This window comes from Thamnophis sirtalis, unplaced genomic scaffold (genome assembly GCF_051295495.1).
Source record: "Thamnophis sirtalis isolate CommonGarterSnake01/CBP01778 unplaced genomic scaffold, rThaSir2_p1.2 scaffold_8, whole genome shotgun sequence".
Lineage (NCBI taxonomy): Eukaryota > Metazoa > Chordata > Lepidosauria > Squamata > Natricidae > Thamnophis > Thamnophis sirtalis.
The window spans coordinates 72,968,956-72,982,179 of NW_028261388.1; the positions used below are offsets into that span (position 1 = coordinate 72,968,956).

At 41.5% G+C, this 13,224-nt stretch overlaps 1 protein-coding gene across 1 annotated transcript; it reads right to left on the minus strand.

The window, feature by feature from the left end:
• Positions 1-3,933: 3,933 nt before the first annotated feature.
• Positions 3,934-7,967, minus strand: THBD (thrombomodulin). The gene has a single exon (XM_087721905.1). It carries the CDS (start codon positions 7,547-7,549, stop codon positions 5,876-5,878), a length of 1,674 nt encoding a protein of 557 aa, XP_087578031.1. The 5' UTR covers positions 7,550-7,967; the 3' UTR covers positions 3,934-5,875.
• Between the last annotated feature and the right edge of the window lie 5,257 nt (positions 7,968-13,224).

Consider the following 13,224-nt stretch of genomic DNA (forward strand, 5'->3'; position numbering starts at 1 on the left):
ATTGTCATGGCTACGTTAGATGAATATACTGGTTTGCGACTTACAGTTGTTTGTTTATGTTCTGTAAAATGCTTTTTTTGGTCATTTTTAGTAATTTTAATTTTATTTTGCTGCTCTTTCATTAACAATATTATTCAAAGGACAAAAGACCAGGAAGATCAGAAATGATTTAAATTGTTCAAAGTTAGCTTAGCAAGAAGAAGCTAAGATCAATGTAGAGATGTTATTAATTTCTTTATTTCTTTTTTCTCAATAGATTTTAGACTGTGTTTGTTAAAAATCTATACCGTGTACGGGTTCTGGGAAGTCGGGGGGGGGGAGGAGGAGGGGGGTCGGGGGGTCGGGTGGAGGGAGGGAGGGATATATATTAGGCTAGACAAGATGTGTTAGATCTCAATGCAATGTGACTTACATGTATACTGTTTTTCTCTAATTTTGGAAGAAGTTGCCTTTTGTTCCTGAACGTTTGTGCCAAAATATTTTCTTATTTTGGAAGGAGGAGCACTACAATTAAAATCCTTAGAGGTATTAAAAGAGGAGAGGGCAGTTCAAATATGGTTCCAGTATGGGCAATTACAGGCCAGGTGGAAAATAGATCAAAAAATTGGTTTTGTCCAAACTGAGGACAACTTATTTAAACAAAGGGATATATATTAGGCTAGACACGATGTGTCAGATCTCAATCCAATGTGACTTCACATGTATACTGTTTTTCTTTAATTTTTCTTTAAAAATAGGATAAGCCAAGTACATTAACATATACTGGAAATACACCAAGGGGAGGAGGAATAGGAAAGAAGAAGGATGGGTAGAGCGGGATGAGAGAGAGGGTGGGAGGGAAGGCGAAAAGGAAGGGGGGGAGTGGATCTGGAGAGAGGAGTGGTAGAGGGTGAGGGGAAGTAGGGTAGAGGGGGATGATGGAGGGAAGATAGAAAGTTGGAGGGTGGTGGAAGAAAGAGGTGTATGGAGGATGGAAGAGGTATATTGGGCTTTTATTTTCTGGGGCATTGTTGACAAGAGGAATTGATGCAATTACTGTTTAATACTGTATGGTGTATACATGTGAGTGTATGAAAATGAAAATAAAATATACTATATTAACAAAAAAAATATTATTCAAGGGTACTGATTATTAAATATTAAATGGAAAAAATACTGTAAATTTAACAAACAAAATGAAGATTGCGCCCTTCCCCCACCCCCATTTTTTATATGACTAAAGTCAAACCTAGTTCAACACTCTGCCTAATCCAATCAGATCCAAACGGATCCTCTCTGCATCCAAATCTTCTCACCAGTTTACAACCCAGCCTAACAGCAGTCTTAAGAAGGGAAGAGCAACCTAGAGAAACCCCAACTTTTCATTCCCCCATCAGTTGATGATCTCAACATTCCATCTCCTTCACAATGGACTTCCCCCAACTCTGCTTTCCTCCTGGAAGGCCCATTTTACCTAACAATAGAAATAACCTATGCGCAACACTGGAAGAAGGAAGATTTGCCTACAATCCAAGAATGGACACTGAAAGTCACAAATTTAGCTGAGACGGCGAAAATATCTGCATTATCTTAAAGACCATTCAAATGAAAGATACAAACAAGACTGGGAAAAATGGATCGATTATATACAAAATAAATATGGAACTAAGAAATTCCAGATAGCCTATGCTTAAGACTAGGAATGATTTGAACTGTTTTAAAATTAATTTAGCAAGGAGGAGCTAAGTCCAATGTAAAGAGGTTATTAATTTCTTACTTCTATTTCTTATCAATATATCTTAGACTGTGGTTGTTAAATATCTATACCATGTACGGGTCCTGGGAAGTCGGGGGGGGGGTAGGTTGTGGGGGCTCGGGGGGCTCGGGTGGGGGGATTATTCCAGGTTTGATTTCAAAGTAGTATGATTGCACATGTATATTGTTTTCTCTTACAACATGATATTCTCTCTATGTAGTAATATACATGTGATTATATGTTATGGAAATGAAAATAAAATTGTCAGCCTCTGCTTCGCGGCTGCTTCGGCTGCCATTGAAACAGGGAGGGGGGGGGCATGGTATTTGGGAGGGGACTACTAATTGTGCTGGAGGAAGATTCTGGAGTTTCTGCTGCCTGTCTTACTGCGCATGCGGAAGAGGTTCCCGCCAAGGCCAACGGCACCGACATTCCATCTTGGTGATGCCAAGTTATCTCGCACCTGACACTTGGAAGAATTATGATTGGACTGTGACTGGGATGCCAAGGGGTGGGGAATGGGTTATTCTATATATCATTTGCTTTCGCGCCTAAATAATCAGTCTTCGCTTTGCTACGCTTCTGATCATTTATAATTAGTAAAAGTACACTTGATTTCTATCAATGGAGTCTCATGGGTTTCCTTTTCTAATTATTTAATGGAGGAGTGCTGACAAAAATATTCTTAAGGGATAAAATTAAAAAAAAGAAAAGAAATAACCCCAGGTACACTGGAAGGACTTGTTTAGCTTCCCCAACATGGCCCCCCCAAAATCAGATCCCTTGGATCTCCTACTGTGAGGCCAACTGAATGCCTGGGGCCGTTGCTTTCCAACCATAGCACTTGCTTAATGACCACTACAAAAAGGTCATAAAATAGGTCAGTTTTACCACAATCATGACTTATGACCAAAATGGGCAGGCTCCATTACAGTTGCAAGTTGAGCATTATTTGTATAAATAATGTTGCATACTACACCACCATATTTGTATTTTATTATGTGAAACAAGCCCAGGGCTTCAGTGTTGGGTTATTTACTTGAGAGTAAGACTTACTAAATTTGGAATAATGGATTCAGAATATTGAAATGGGCAATATTTCTTTTTTTAAAGACTCTGTATACTTATTTCCTGCATATTCTTCCCTCTTACTATACATTGTGATTTTCTATTTTGTCTTCATTTTTAATTTGTTTCAGATTTGTGTTCATTTCAGGACCAACTAAAAACAGATCCCTCCTTCCCAGCCAGTATGTTCTGAAATCAGCACCAGATTTGCAAGTCTTAATATGAAACTTGTACAGCCTGCTTTTCTGCTCTGCTCCCCAAAAGGGAAAGGAGCAAGAAATGAATGTAATCATTAATTCTCTCTGATCCATCTCACTCAGAATTATTGGAACACAGAAAGCTTACATAGCAGTAAATGATTTGAGAATGATTTGTACATAAGGAAACAGAGGTTAATTCCCAGAGTTTGTAATTCATTAGTGGGTGGCCTCTATTAACAGATCCATTTAATATTTATTACTATCAACTTCTAAGAGATGTGCCTTTTTAATTAGATAGATTTACAGTTTAAGAAACCAAGGATCATGTATTCACTTAGAAAAGTTTGAAAAACAAAAGTAGATTAAATAGAATTCCATAAGCACGCATAATACTATAATACACTCTCATAATTATATTGATCTTTCAGAATCATCAGCTATATATAAAGTAGCTGAAAGAGATGTGCAGGGTGGCATTTAAGCTAAGGAACATGCAAAGGTTTGCAATGTTAGTGAAGTAGTTATGCAGCATAGTTAAACTAGTGGCTAATCTTATAATTTATGTTATAAGGTAACAATCACCATTTTAGGTTTGCGACTCTATTATTAATTCTATAATTATCTTGTCCATTGGGATTACTGCACCTAAGTTCTAAATTTATATTTCTTTATAGCTTTGACTTTGCTATGTAATAACTATAGCCATTGAAATGCTAATGTCCATAGTTTCGTCAGTTATTTTTAATTATAAAACCCATACCTGCTATACTACATCAGCTGTTACATTGATGTTATGCATTATTTATAAAATAAATATTTCACTCTTTATTGATGGTTATAATGTCACTGTAATATTTTCTTTCCTGATAGTATACATACACTTCTTGAAATAACAAAAAACTTAATAAGTATGCTCATTTCACAAATGTCTAGCCAAAAAGGATCTTTATTACTGAACTCATTAAAATTAATCCAGCAGTTAATTTTAGTTCTTTAGTTCTTTGTTGATCATTCTGTTCCCTTGTGCAACTTTGTAAATGTTTATTTAATTTTAACAGAAACAGGTACATAGTACGTGTGAATTGTGTTTTTTTTTTCAAATAAGTGTAATATTACTTGAATGAAGGACAGGCATGAAGCTAATATAGCTTTATTTAATCCTTGCAACTTTATCCTTGAGGTTCAAGAAATCTACCATCAAATCTGGAAATCCAGGCAAAATAAGGAGATGCTTGAAACACAACATGTATGTAGTATGTGAAAGAGACCATGCTGCAAATTTTATAGAGATGGACTTTTTATGTACATAAGATGGAAAAATAACTTTATGGCATATTTTCTATATAAATATAGACATAAAACATTCATTTATAAACTATCTCATTCGCTTCCATTTATTAAAAGAGCCACATTTTAAAGTGTAAAAAAATACCACATTGGAACTGTGTTATCAAATTAACAGCAAGATTGATAATTTTCCTTACTAATGATTCATAGCCCCTTACATTTTCATCCAGTTGTTTCTCTGCTGGTAACACAGTAATAATAATAAACTTCTTATTGCTTCACTAACAGTTGGGTGACATTAGAAGTTATAAAAATTCTTCACGAAGATATGGCTATAGTATTCAACAAATGCCTGTAACGTTTTTTGCAAACTCCCAATAAGATATTGCAATGGTGAAATCACAACTCTGAAAGAATCCAGGTATGATAAAATTCACCAAGTATTAATTAGTTCACATTTAGCCTTTGGTTACATTTGGTACCTGAAATCAATGCAAAAGGCTTACATTTAGTTGGATTTTGGTTCAGGCATGATTAGATACAATTCGCTGTACAATGTTTAAAGTCCTTTTATCATGCTTATCATCTCAAATAAAAATGAAAGAGTTTCTCAAATGAAAGCATTACAATGTCATTCTCCAACTCTTTCCAATACAGTACTGAAAATCTGAAAGGCATGATACAGTTTCCATTAAAACTGGTGAACATTTTATATTATAAAGAAAACATAAAAGAAAGGAATTTAATCCAGTTAAATAAAAATGTCCAAAGTGCAAACTGGTGTATCACATGTTTTTCAGTTAGAGAAACCCACTGTGAAACAAACAGAACAATCTGAAATTAAGATGAAGACAAAGGAAAGTCGCGTAAAGGAAAAAAGGAACAACATCACAATAAAGTAGCTTATAACAGCAAGCACACAAAACTACTTTGACAACACAGAAAGTTTGTATTACGAACTGAATAATAAAGAAGGTAAAAGCCAAAATCTGTAATAAAAAGGGGGGGGGAGAATGGGGCTGCATAGTAGTGTAATGCAAATTAAATGGATAATTTGGCTGATAGCTAACTCCTTCAACATTTACAGAGGCTATGCCAAGACTTACATAGAATTGTTGTCCAGTAGTGTTAACAAGGTGAAAGCTGGGAATTAGAAATATATGTTTAACAGTGAAAGCTTCCAGACAAAATACTTGTAGAAGAGTTTAATATCCCTCCCATTTCATTTGACCTTGATCTTCAACACAAGCAGCATCATATCTGTACAACAAATCATAGGCCAATCATGTTGCATTTGGAGAAAAGAAAGGTAGAACTGAAGCCCTACAGAAATGCACCCCAGACTCAATTTCTCTGCACACAGTGGGATTCACATTATAAGTCAGTGTCAAGTACTAACATTGCTCTCACGGCATGTCAATTAACTCTCAGGAAATGAAAGGAAAATATTGCTTCAGAGTTCATGAAGGCAGTTATGGATTAAACAGCCTCTGTACGGGACTCCCCTCCACACACAAATCCATAAACATTTCCTGGCAGTTTTTAAAATTATTGTCTCTTTTCTCCTTCCAAAAGGAAATGTTTCCTACATTTTCTGTCTGGAAGAGTCACACGTCGGACTAACTTGCTGAAGAGCCACACCACTTTCAGACTGCTGGGATTTGCAGTCTGATATGCTTTGCGCAGCATAGCGTTTCTTCACCAGGTAGCAGATAATAACTACCAACATCACAACCGTAAAGGTTACGCTGACAATGATCGCAACCAATGTCCCTCGGCTGCTCCCATCCTCTGGTGGGGTAAAGGAAGGAGGAACAGGTGATTTGGGAGGAGTTTCAGTTTCACCTGAAAAGTCATCTGGTTCTGATGGTAGCTCACAGAAGCTGCCCTCTTCTTTAATATGTCCATTGGGGCAGAAGCAGTTGTAACTGCCAGGAATATTTATGCACTTCAAGGAACCACAGAATCCAGACTCACACTCATCGATGTCTGTGCATACTTTCCTACCATCCATTTTCTCGTCAAGGATAAAGTTTTCTGGACAATAGCATTCGTTTAGATTGTGAGGCTCACACTCTGGAGCACATTCAGACTGGTTACAGACTTGGAGACACTTGTCAGGTTTTCTGGGGTCTGGAATATATCCCTCGAAACATGTGCATTTATACTCTCCACCAACAAGGTTGCAGTCGTGTTCACACCTTAAATCAAAGCACCCCCATTTTTCTGGGAGGCATTTGCCCTTCACCAGATCGTAGCCTTTCCAGCAGCGGCACTCAAATGCGCCCCGAGTGTTAATGCACTCCTGTTCACAAAGCCCTGGGGTGGCTTGACAATCATCGATGTCCAGGCAGGTCTTGCCATCAGAATCCAGCTTATAACCCTCATAGCACATGCAGACGGCGGAGTCATCCTGAGGCACACAATGCTGCTGGCATCCTAAACTGGCACAGGGGGACCAGCAGCTCCGTTGGTCCTCCAATAACGTCTTGCCTTCCAGGCAGGCGCAGAGGGGTCTCCCTTGCTCGTCCAAAAAACACTGATCGTCGCAGCCCCCGTTTTGCAACTGGCAAGCCCAGGCGCCGGGCGCGGTTGAGCCCCAGTCCAAAGACCCGTTGCTGCCCTGCGGGTGGCACTCCAGAACGGCGCCCAAACTGTGCACCTCCGCCCTAGTGCCCGGCGGAGAGGCCACCAGATCACTTTCTCGGGCGCCGAAGGGCGTGAAGTAAGTGATGGCGAAGGTGGCCGGCAGGGGCCCGCAGGTCCCGTTGGGGTAGTTGTACTCGCACAGGATGGCTTCGGCGGAGGCGTTGCAGGCGCGCTCCTGCCACTTCAGTTCCCGAGTCACCGCCACGCAGGTGGGGCCGCACGTGGGCCCTTTTGCGCCGGACCCGTTGCTCTCCCAAGCTTGGAAGTCCGTCCGCTCGTCGCCTGTCACCCATTGAAATCCCCGCAGGCGTTTCGCCGGCTCCACGCAGCGGTTTCCGGGCAGGCGCAAGCCGAGCCAGGCGCTGCCGGGCTGGTCGCGAAGCACCAGCAGCGCGATGGCTTCCGCCGCCACCGTGGAGCGGACCGTCATGAGGTGCCCGCCGCCTTCCTCGCACACGCCGCCCGCCTCCGCGAAACTCTTGGAAACGCCGAATAAACCGAAGCAGGCGGAGCCCAGGCACTGCGCGCCTAAGGGGATCGGCGCCGGAGACGGTGCGGGAGACGCCAGCCCCGCTCTCAGGCTGCTCATCGCCACTAGGAGGAACCACATGTTAGCGGGGCGATTGCGGCGAGCGCTGTTCGAGTCAAACCGGGTTCCCCCGCCGTGGCTTCCAGTTCAGGCGGTCGCGGCATTTATAGCGCCTTCCATGCGAGGGGAAGCGAAGGGAGGAGGGGAGAAAACCGGGAGAAAGGAGGGAAGCGCCGCCCGCCCAGGAGGAGATCTCCCACTGGAGCAGAGTCAGAGTCTCACACACTCACACCCAGCTGGATGCAGCAGCGCTGAGAAGGGAAGCCAGCCGGCCCCGCCCTCATTTCCTCGACTATTGGCGCAGGAAATTGAGGCTTCCACCCGATCCTTCACAGTCCGGAGAAGCGGCTGCTGCTGTGAGCCGCCAAATGGCTCACAAAGTTAGCTAGCTTTCTTTTTGCTCTTTAGTGGGGGCTCTCCGCTTCTAAAGTAGCATCGGACCACTAACTGTGAGTAACTGCATGGAACCCATGGGATCTCTGTCCGAACCTGGCACTAAGTTGCAACCACTGGTGCAAACTAAGTTGCAAATGTCCTGGTGGTTGCGGAAGAACTTCCCTGGCCTCAGGCATTTGCTCATTTCTGGCATGTTCTCCGTAGTTGCTGCTGCTTCCAAAAGAAAGGAGCGTTTTTTGAGAGGTTTTTTTTTTTAGATGTGGAGCGATGAAGATATCCAATAAACTTTAGTGCTCAAAAGTGGACAAACTAATAGCTGAAAGATGCATGCCCATAAAGCATTGTTAGGTGCCTTAGTCCAGTGTTTCTCAACCTTGGCAACTTGAAGATGTCGGGACTTCAACTCCCAGAATTCCCCAGCCAGGTGGCTGGGGAATTCTGGGAGTTGAAGTCCGGACATCTTCAAGTTGCCAAGGTTGAGAAACACTGCCTTAGTCTTAACGGTATTATAAATCCTGGAAAATCTTATGGCAACAAAGGAACAGAACAGGCAAACTCGGTTTATTCTGCATTCAAACCAGTGGTGGGATTCAAATAATTTAACAACCGGTCCTCTGCCCTAATGGCCAGCTGGGTAGGCGTGGCTTGGTGGTCTTGTGACTGGGTGGGTGTGGCCAACTCAATGTCACTCAGGTCAATAGGCGCTTTGCCTTAGCTGTTACAGTGTAATAAGGGTTAACCAGAGAGGCAGTTTCTTTCGTGACCCGTCAAAACCGCGGTCCACAAAAGCGCGATCGACGAAAGCGTGCATTTGACGTCATCACAGCGCGACGAAAAGAAATAAAAATAAAATTAAAGGAAGCCGATTCACATAAAGGTAAGGGTTAGGGTTAGGGTTAGGTTAAGGGTTAGCGTTAGGTTTAGCGTTAGGTTAAGGGTTAGGTTTAGGGTTAGGTTAAGGGTTAGGTTTAGGGTTAGGTTTAGGGTTAGGTTTGGGGGGGGTTACGGTAAGGTTTTCGCTTTATTTTTACATTTTTCGATCACAGCGCGATGTTTTCGTTGCGCTGTGATGACGTCAATTGCGCGCTTTCGTCGACCGCGATTTTGTCCTCCGTGGTTTTGTGGTGGAACCGTTTCTTTAAGCAGGACAGTAAAGATTAGGCTAGAAACAACACCAGAATGTTTCCTTCCTTCCTGCCTTCCTTACAGGATTAGCCCTGTAAAGTGGGGAAAAAACAAAAGGAGATTTCTTCCAACAGCCGGTTCTCCCAAACTGCTTAGAAAGTTACCAACCGGTTCTCCCGGATAGGTGCGAACTGGCTGAATCCCACCACTGATTCAAACTCACCAAACTGCTGCTTGAACACACCAGTTCTCTCAAACACTTCCCAAAATGTTATGACTGAAATTTTAATAGTTTTTGCTTCTATATTTGATACTATATGCTTATTCAGGGATCATCTCACCTGTAGAGGGTAAAGAGTTCGACTTTGGTGGAGAGAGGGAAGATCTATTTCCAAGGCAACAAGTAGACAAATACTGCTTTGGCCCCATCTGAAATAGCTTTCAGATTGGCACCCCTTAACTCAGGACTGCATACAATTTTGGTCATCGCGATGTAAAAAGACGTGGAGACTCTAGAAAGAGTGCAGAGAAGAGCAACAAAGAGGATTAGGGGCAGTGGTGGGATTCAAATAATTTAACAACCGGTTTTCTGCCCTAATGACCAGCAGGGTAGGTGGGGCTCGGTGGTCATGTTACTGGGTGGGCATGGCCAACTCAACATCACTCACATTGATGGACGCTTCACCTTAGCTGTTACAATGTAATAAGGATTAACCGGAGAGGCAGTTTTTGTAAGCAAGGCAATAAAGATTAGGCTAGAAAAAACACCAGAATGTTTCCTTCCTGCCTTCCTTACAGGATTAGCCCTGTAAAGTGGAAAAAAAGAAAATAAGATTTCTTCCAACAACCGGTTCTCTGAACTGCTTAGAAAGTTACCAACCGGTTCTCCCGAATAGGTGCAAACTGGCTGAATCTCACCACTGATTAGGGGACTGGAAACTAAAATGTGAAGAATGGTTGCAGGAATTGGATATGTCTAGTTTAAAGAAAACAGTCAACAGTTTCACATAGAGACCACTTTACTTAGTGACTGAATTGGCAGTCCCAATTGTGTGGTTACTAAATGAAGACTGCCTGTAATAGAAACTCCTCTATTAATATGCCTCCTCCCACCAGTTTCAAAAATGTTTAGAACCTCTTCTGTAGGTGTGGCCTGCTTTGTGGGAGTGGCTTGCTGGCCATGTGGGTGTGGCCAACTTGTAAAATGTGGTGAAACTCACTTAACAACGCTCTTGCTTAGCAACCAAAATGTTGGCTCAGAAACTCTGGCATTTGAAGCACGCAAGTCTTACAGCTGTCAAGTTACAAGACCCTTGCACCCCTAACCCTTTAGAAAAAAAAACCCAGGGGTGTTCAAACTTGACAGCTTTAAGACTTGTGGACTTCAACTCCCAGAATTCCTCCTCTCACTCTTCATCTTGATGATGTGCGGAAGGGCAGGGGGAGGGAGCTGGAACCGGTTCTAAAACGGCACTGTAGATTTGTGGAACCTCTTCTATAGAAGAATGTAGAACTGGCAGGAACCCACCCCTGCCATAATTTCAAAAAATGCAATTAGCATTGCGTGTAATAAGATTCTTAGAAGCAAGTCATGTTTTTCAACGGAATATGTGTTTCCTGTGGTTTACCTGGTACAATACCTACTAGTGTTCGGTATAAGTACATAAAAAGGTAGAAAAATAAATTTCACTTCTGAACATAAACTGGATATGTGTTAGGAGACAGAATGAATGATGAAATTGCATTTAAGGGAATCCAACAGAATTCATGGGTGGCCTTGGCGGGACATGATATAGCAAATATTGACTGTAGAATTAGACTGCATGCATTTGCAAGCCCTTCTGAAGTAGAAACATGCCTTTGATTGTCAGGCCTTTTGCCGAAGCAGCAGAAAAAGTATTCAAAATCTACCCCATCTGCCCTCTGTCCCCCTTTATGCAATAGCATGGGAGTCTGCTCTTATTTTTCAAGACGTGATTTACCCAATGATTAAATAGTGCTTTCCCCATGACTGAGGTGATAGCTACTGATGAGAATTCCTGCGTCACCAAATACGCTTGGCAAGAAAGGGACTGACGTTGCAGATGAATTTCAAAAATTGGGAAACCCCCTCCTCTAAGGGTGAGATATTTGGAGTGATAGAACAGCTGCAAGCATTGCAAGAAAAGTTTAGCGCTTCTGCTAAAGTAGATAATTAGCAGTCAACAACAAACTACGGAACGGGCCACCTGATCCGAACAGTAACTTTCTGTTTTGAGACATTGCTCTAAAACAGTGTTTCTCAATCTTGGCAACTTAAAGTCCGGACATCTTCAAGTTGCCAAGGTTGAGAAACACTGCTCTAAAATGAAATGAATCCAATGCCTCCAATGTCTTTCAGTATTTCCAATTCAAGCTGGTAAGGAAGCTACTTTCAGAAGCAAAAGATAAGTTCTAAGAGATAATGGGTGATAAGAATTTGTGTTGGGCTTCTAGTGGAAAGATTCCAAGTTGATAATATAAACTACTGAATATCCTTTTGCAAGTCACTTTTGCTAAGTTTCATGATTTATCTAGCTTTCTAGCCTCACAGTGTTGCATGAAACCAGGCACCGTGCTTTGAAATTACTTATTCAAGCACATAAGAAATGTCTAGTTTAGCTAGGTTTATTGGTTTTGTTTGGAATTATGTTTGTGTATGATGGTTTGCCTACCTGTTTTTCCCCCTATTTCCTTTTTTCGATTAATGTTTTGTAGCAAGAGATTTGGCTTCTTCTGTTATGAATGTCTCTATTAAAACCACTTGCAAGACTACACAGCTATCCCAGGGACCAATAAGATCACACAGATTAGGCCTCCTCCGGATTCCATCTGCCGGTCAATGTCGACTGGCGACTCCCCGGGGGAGGGCCTTCTCTGTAGCTGCTCCGGCCCTATGGAATGATCTCCCCGTGGAGATCCGGACTCTTACTACCCTTTCGGCCTTCCGCAAAGCGATTAAGACCTGGCTGTTCCGGCAGGCCTGGGGCTGTTGAGTTTATCCAGCCCCACTCTAAGCTGTATGTATGTTGTGAAATTTTAATGTTTGTTTTTTAATTTTGATATGTCCCCCCACCCCCGTTTTTATCTGTAAGCCGCCCAGAGTCTCTAGGGAGTGGGCGGCATAAAAATCCTAATAAAACCTAAAACCTAAACCTTTTGTTTCAGTATTGCCAAATGTTTTGATAGGTTTTGTATTTTTAAGGTTTCCCCCCCCCCCTTGGTTGAATAGAAGGAAGACATCTTTAAAGAAGAACTTACCAATCCTTGGAAATCTCTCAGAGAGAATTGTTTGCTCCTAGTTTCTAACCATAACCCTAATCCTACCACTGCCTTCTGAAATGAGAGAAAGGGGACCTCCCAGAAGAAGGTTGGGTGGAGATAAAAGGCTTAAAAGTAAACCCCTCCAGTTACTCATAAATTCATGTGCTTGTTGGCGTAGCAGAAGATATGCCGTGTTATGACATAAGATGTAGATGATATAGTGGAACCTTGGAGGTTAGAAATTGATGATAGAGCTTTTACACTCTTTTAAAGTCTTATTATATTAAGTATGTAATCTTATTGTTTTCACTCAGGTCATGATGAAGTTATCAACAAGTTATCAATGAGGAGGAATTTCTGTCATGAGGAATATTTAGAATCACAGTGACCCTTCTCAAGCGTGATGAAACCAACTGTTAGAGGCTGCGGGTGTAAACATTAACTTCCTTATCTTCCCTTTAAAAAAAACCTCAGGTTTTAAGTTAATCAACTAGGTATAATATCTCACAAAGCAGTTTAACTCAACTGCTAAGAATGAGACACTGAGTGATGACATGGAAGACAAATGGCAAAAGAAAATATCTTCTTCCAAAATTTCCACATCTTTCCAAATTGTTGGGAATGACGTGGAAGGATCACTTTGATTTTCTTACTGTTTTTTCCTTTTTAAAAAAATAATTTTTAGTACACCAGAATAAAAAAGTGGAGGGATATAAAAAAAAAAACACAGTATAAAGCAACCCGGTTTTTAAATAGTACATTAAATCTAGAAATGGAATGATATTGATCGGTCTTGTATTGTATTATATTATATTGATGGAGAGAATGTGTATGAGCAGAGAACCAATTAGTATATCAATTCTAGGTTGTATGCCTGGATTAGCCCCATGCTT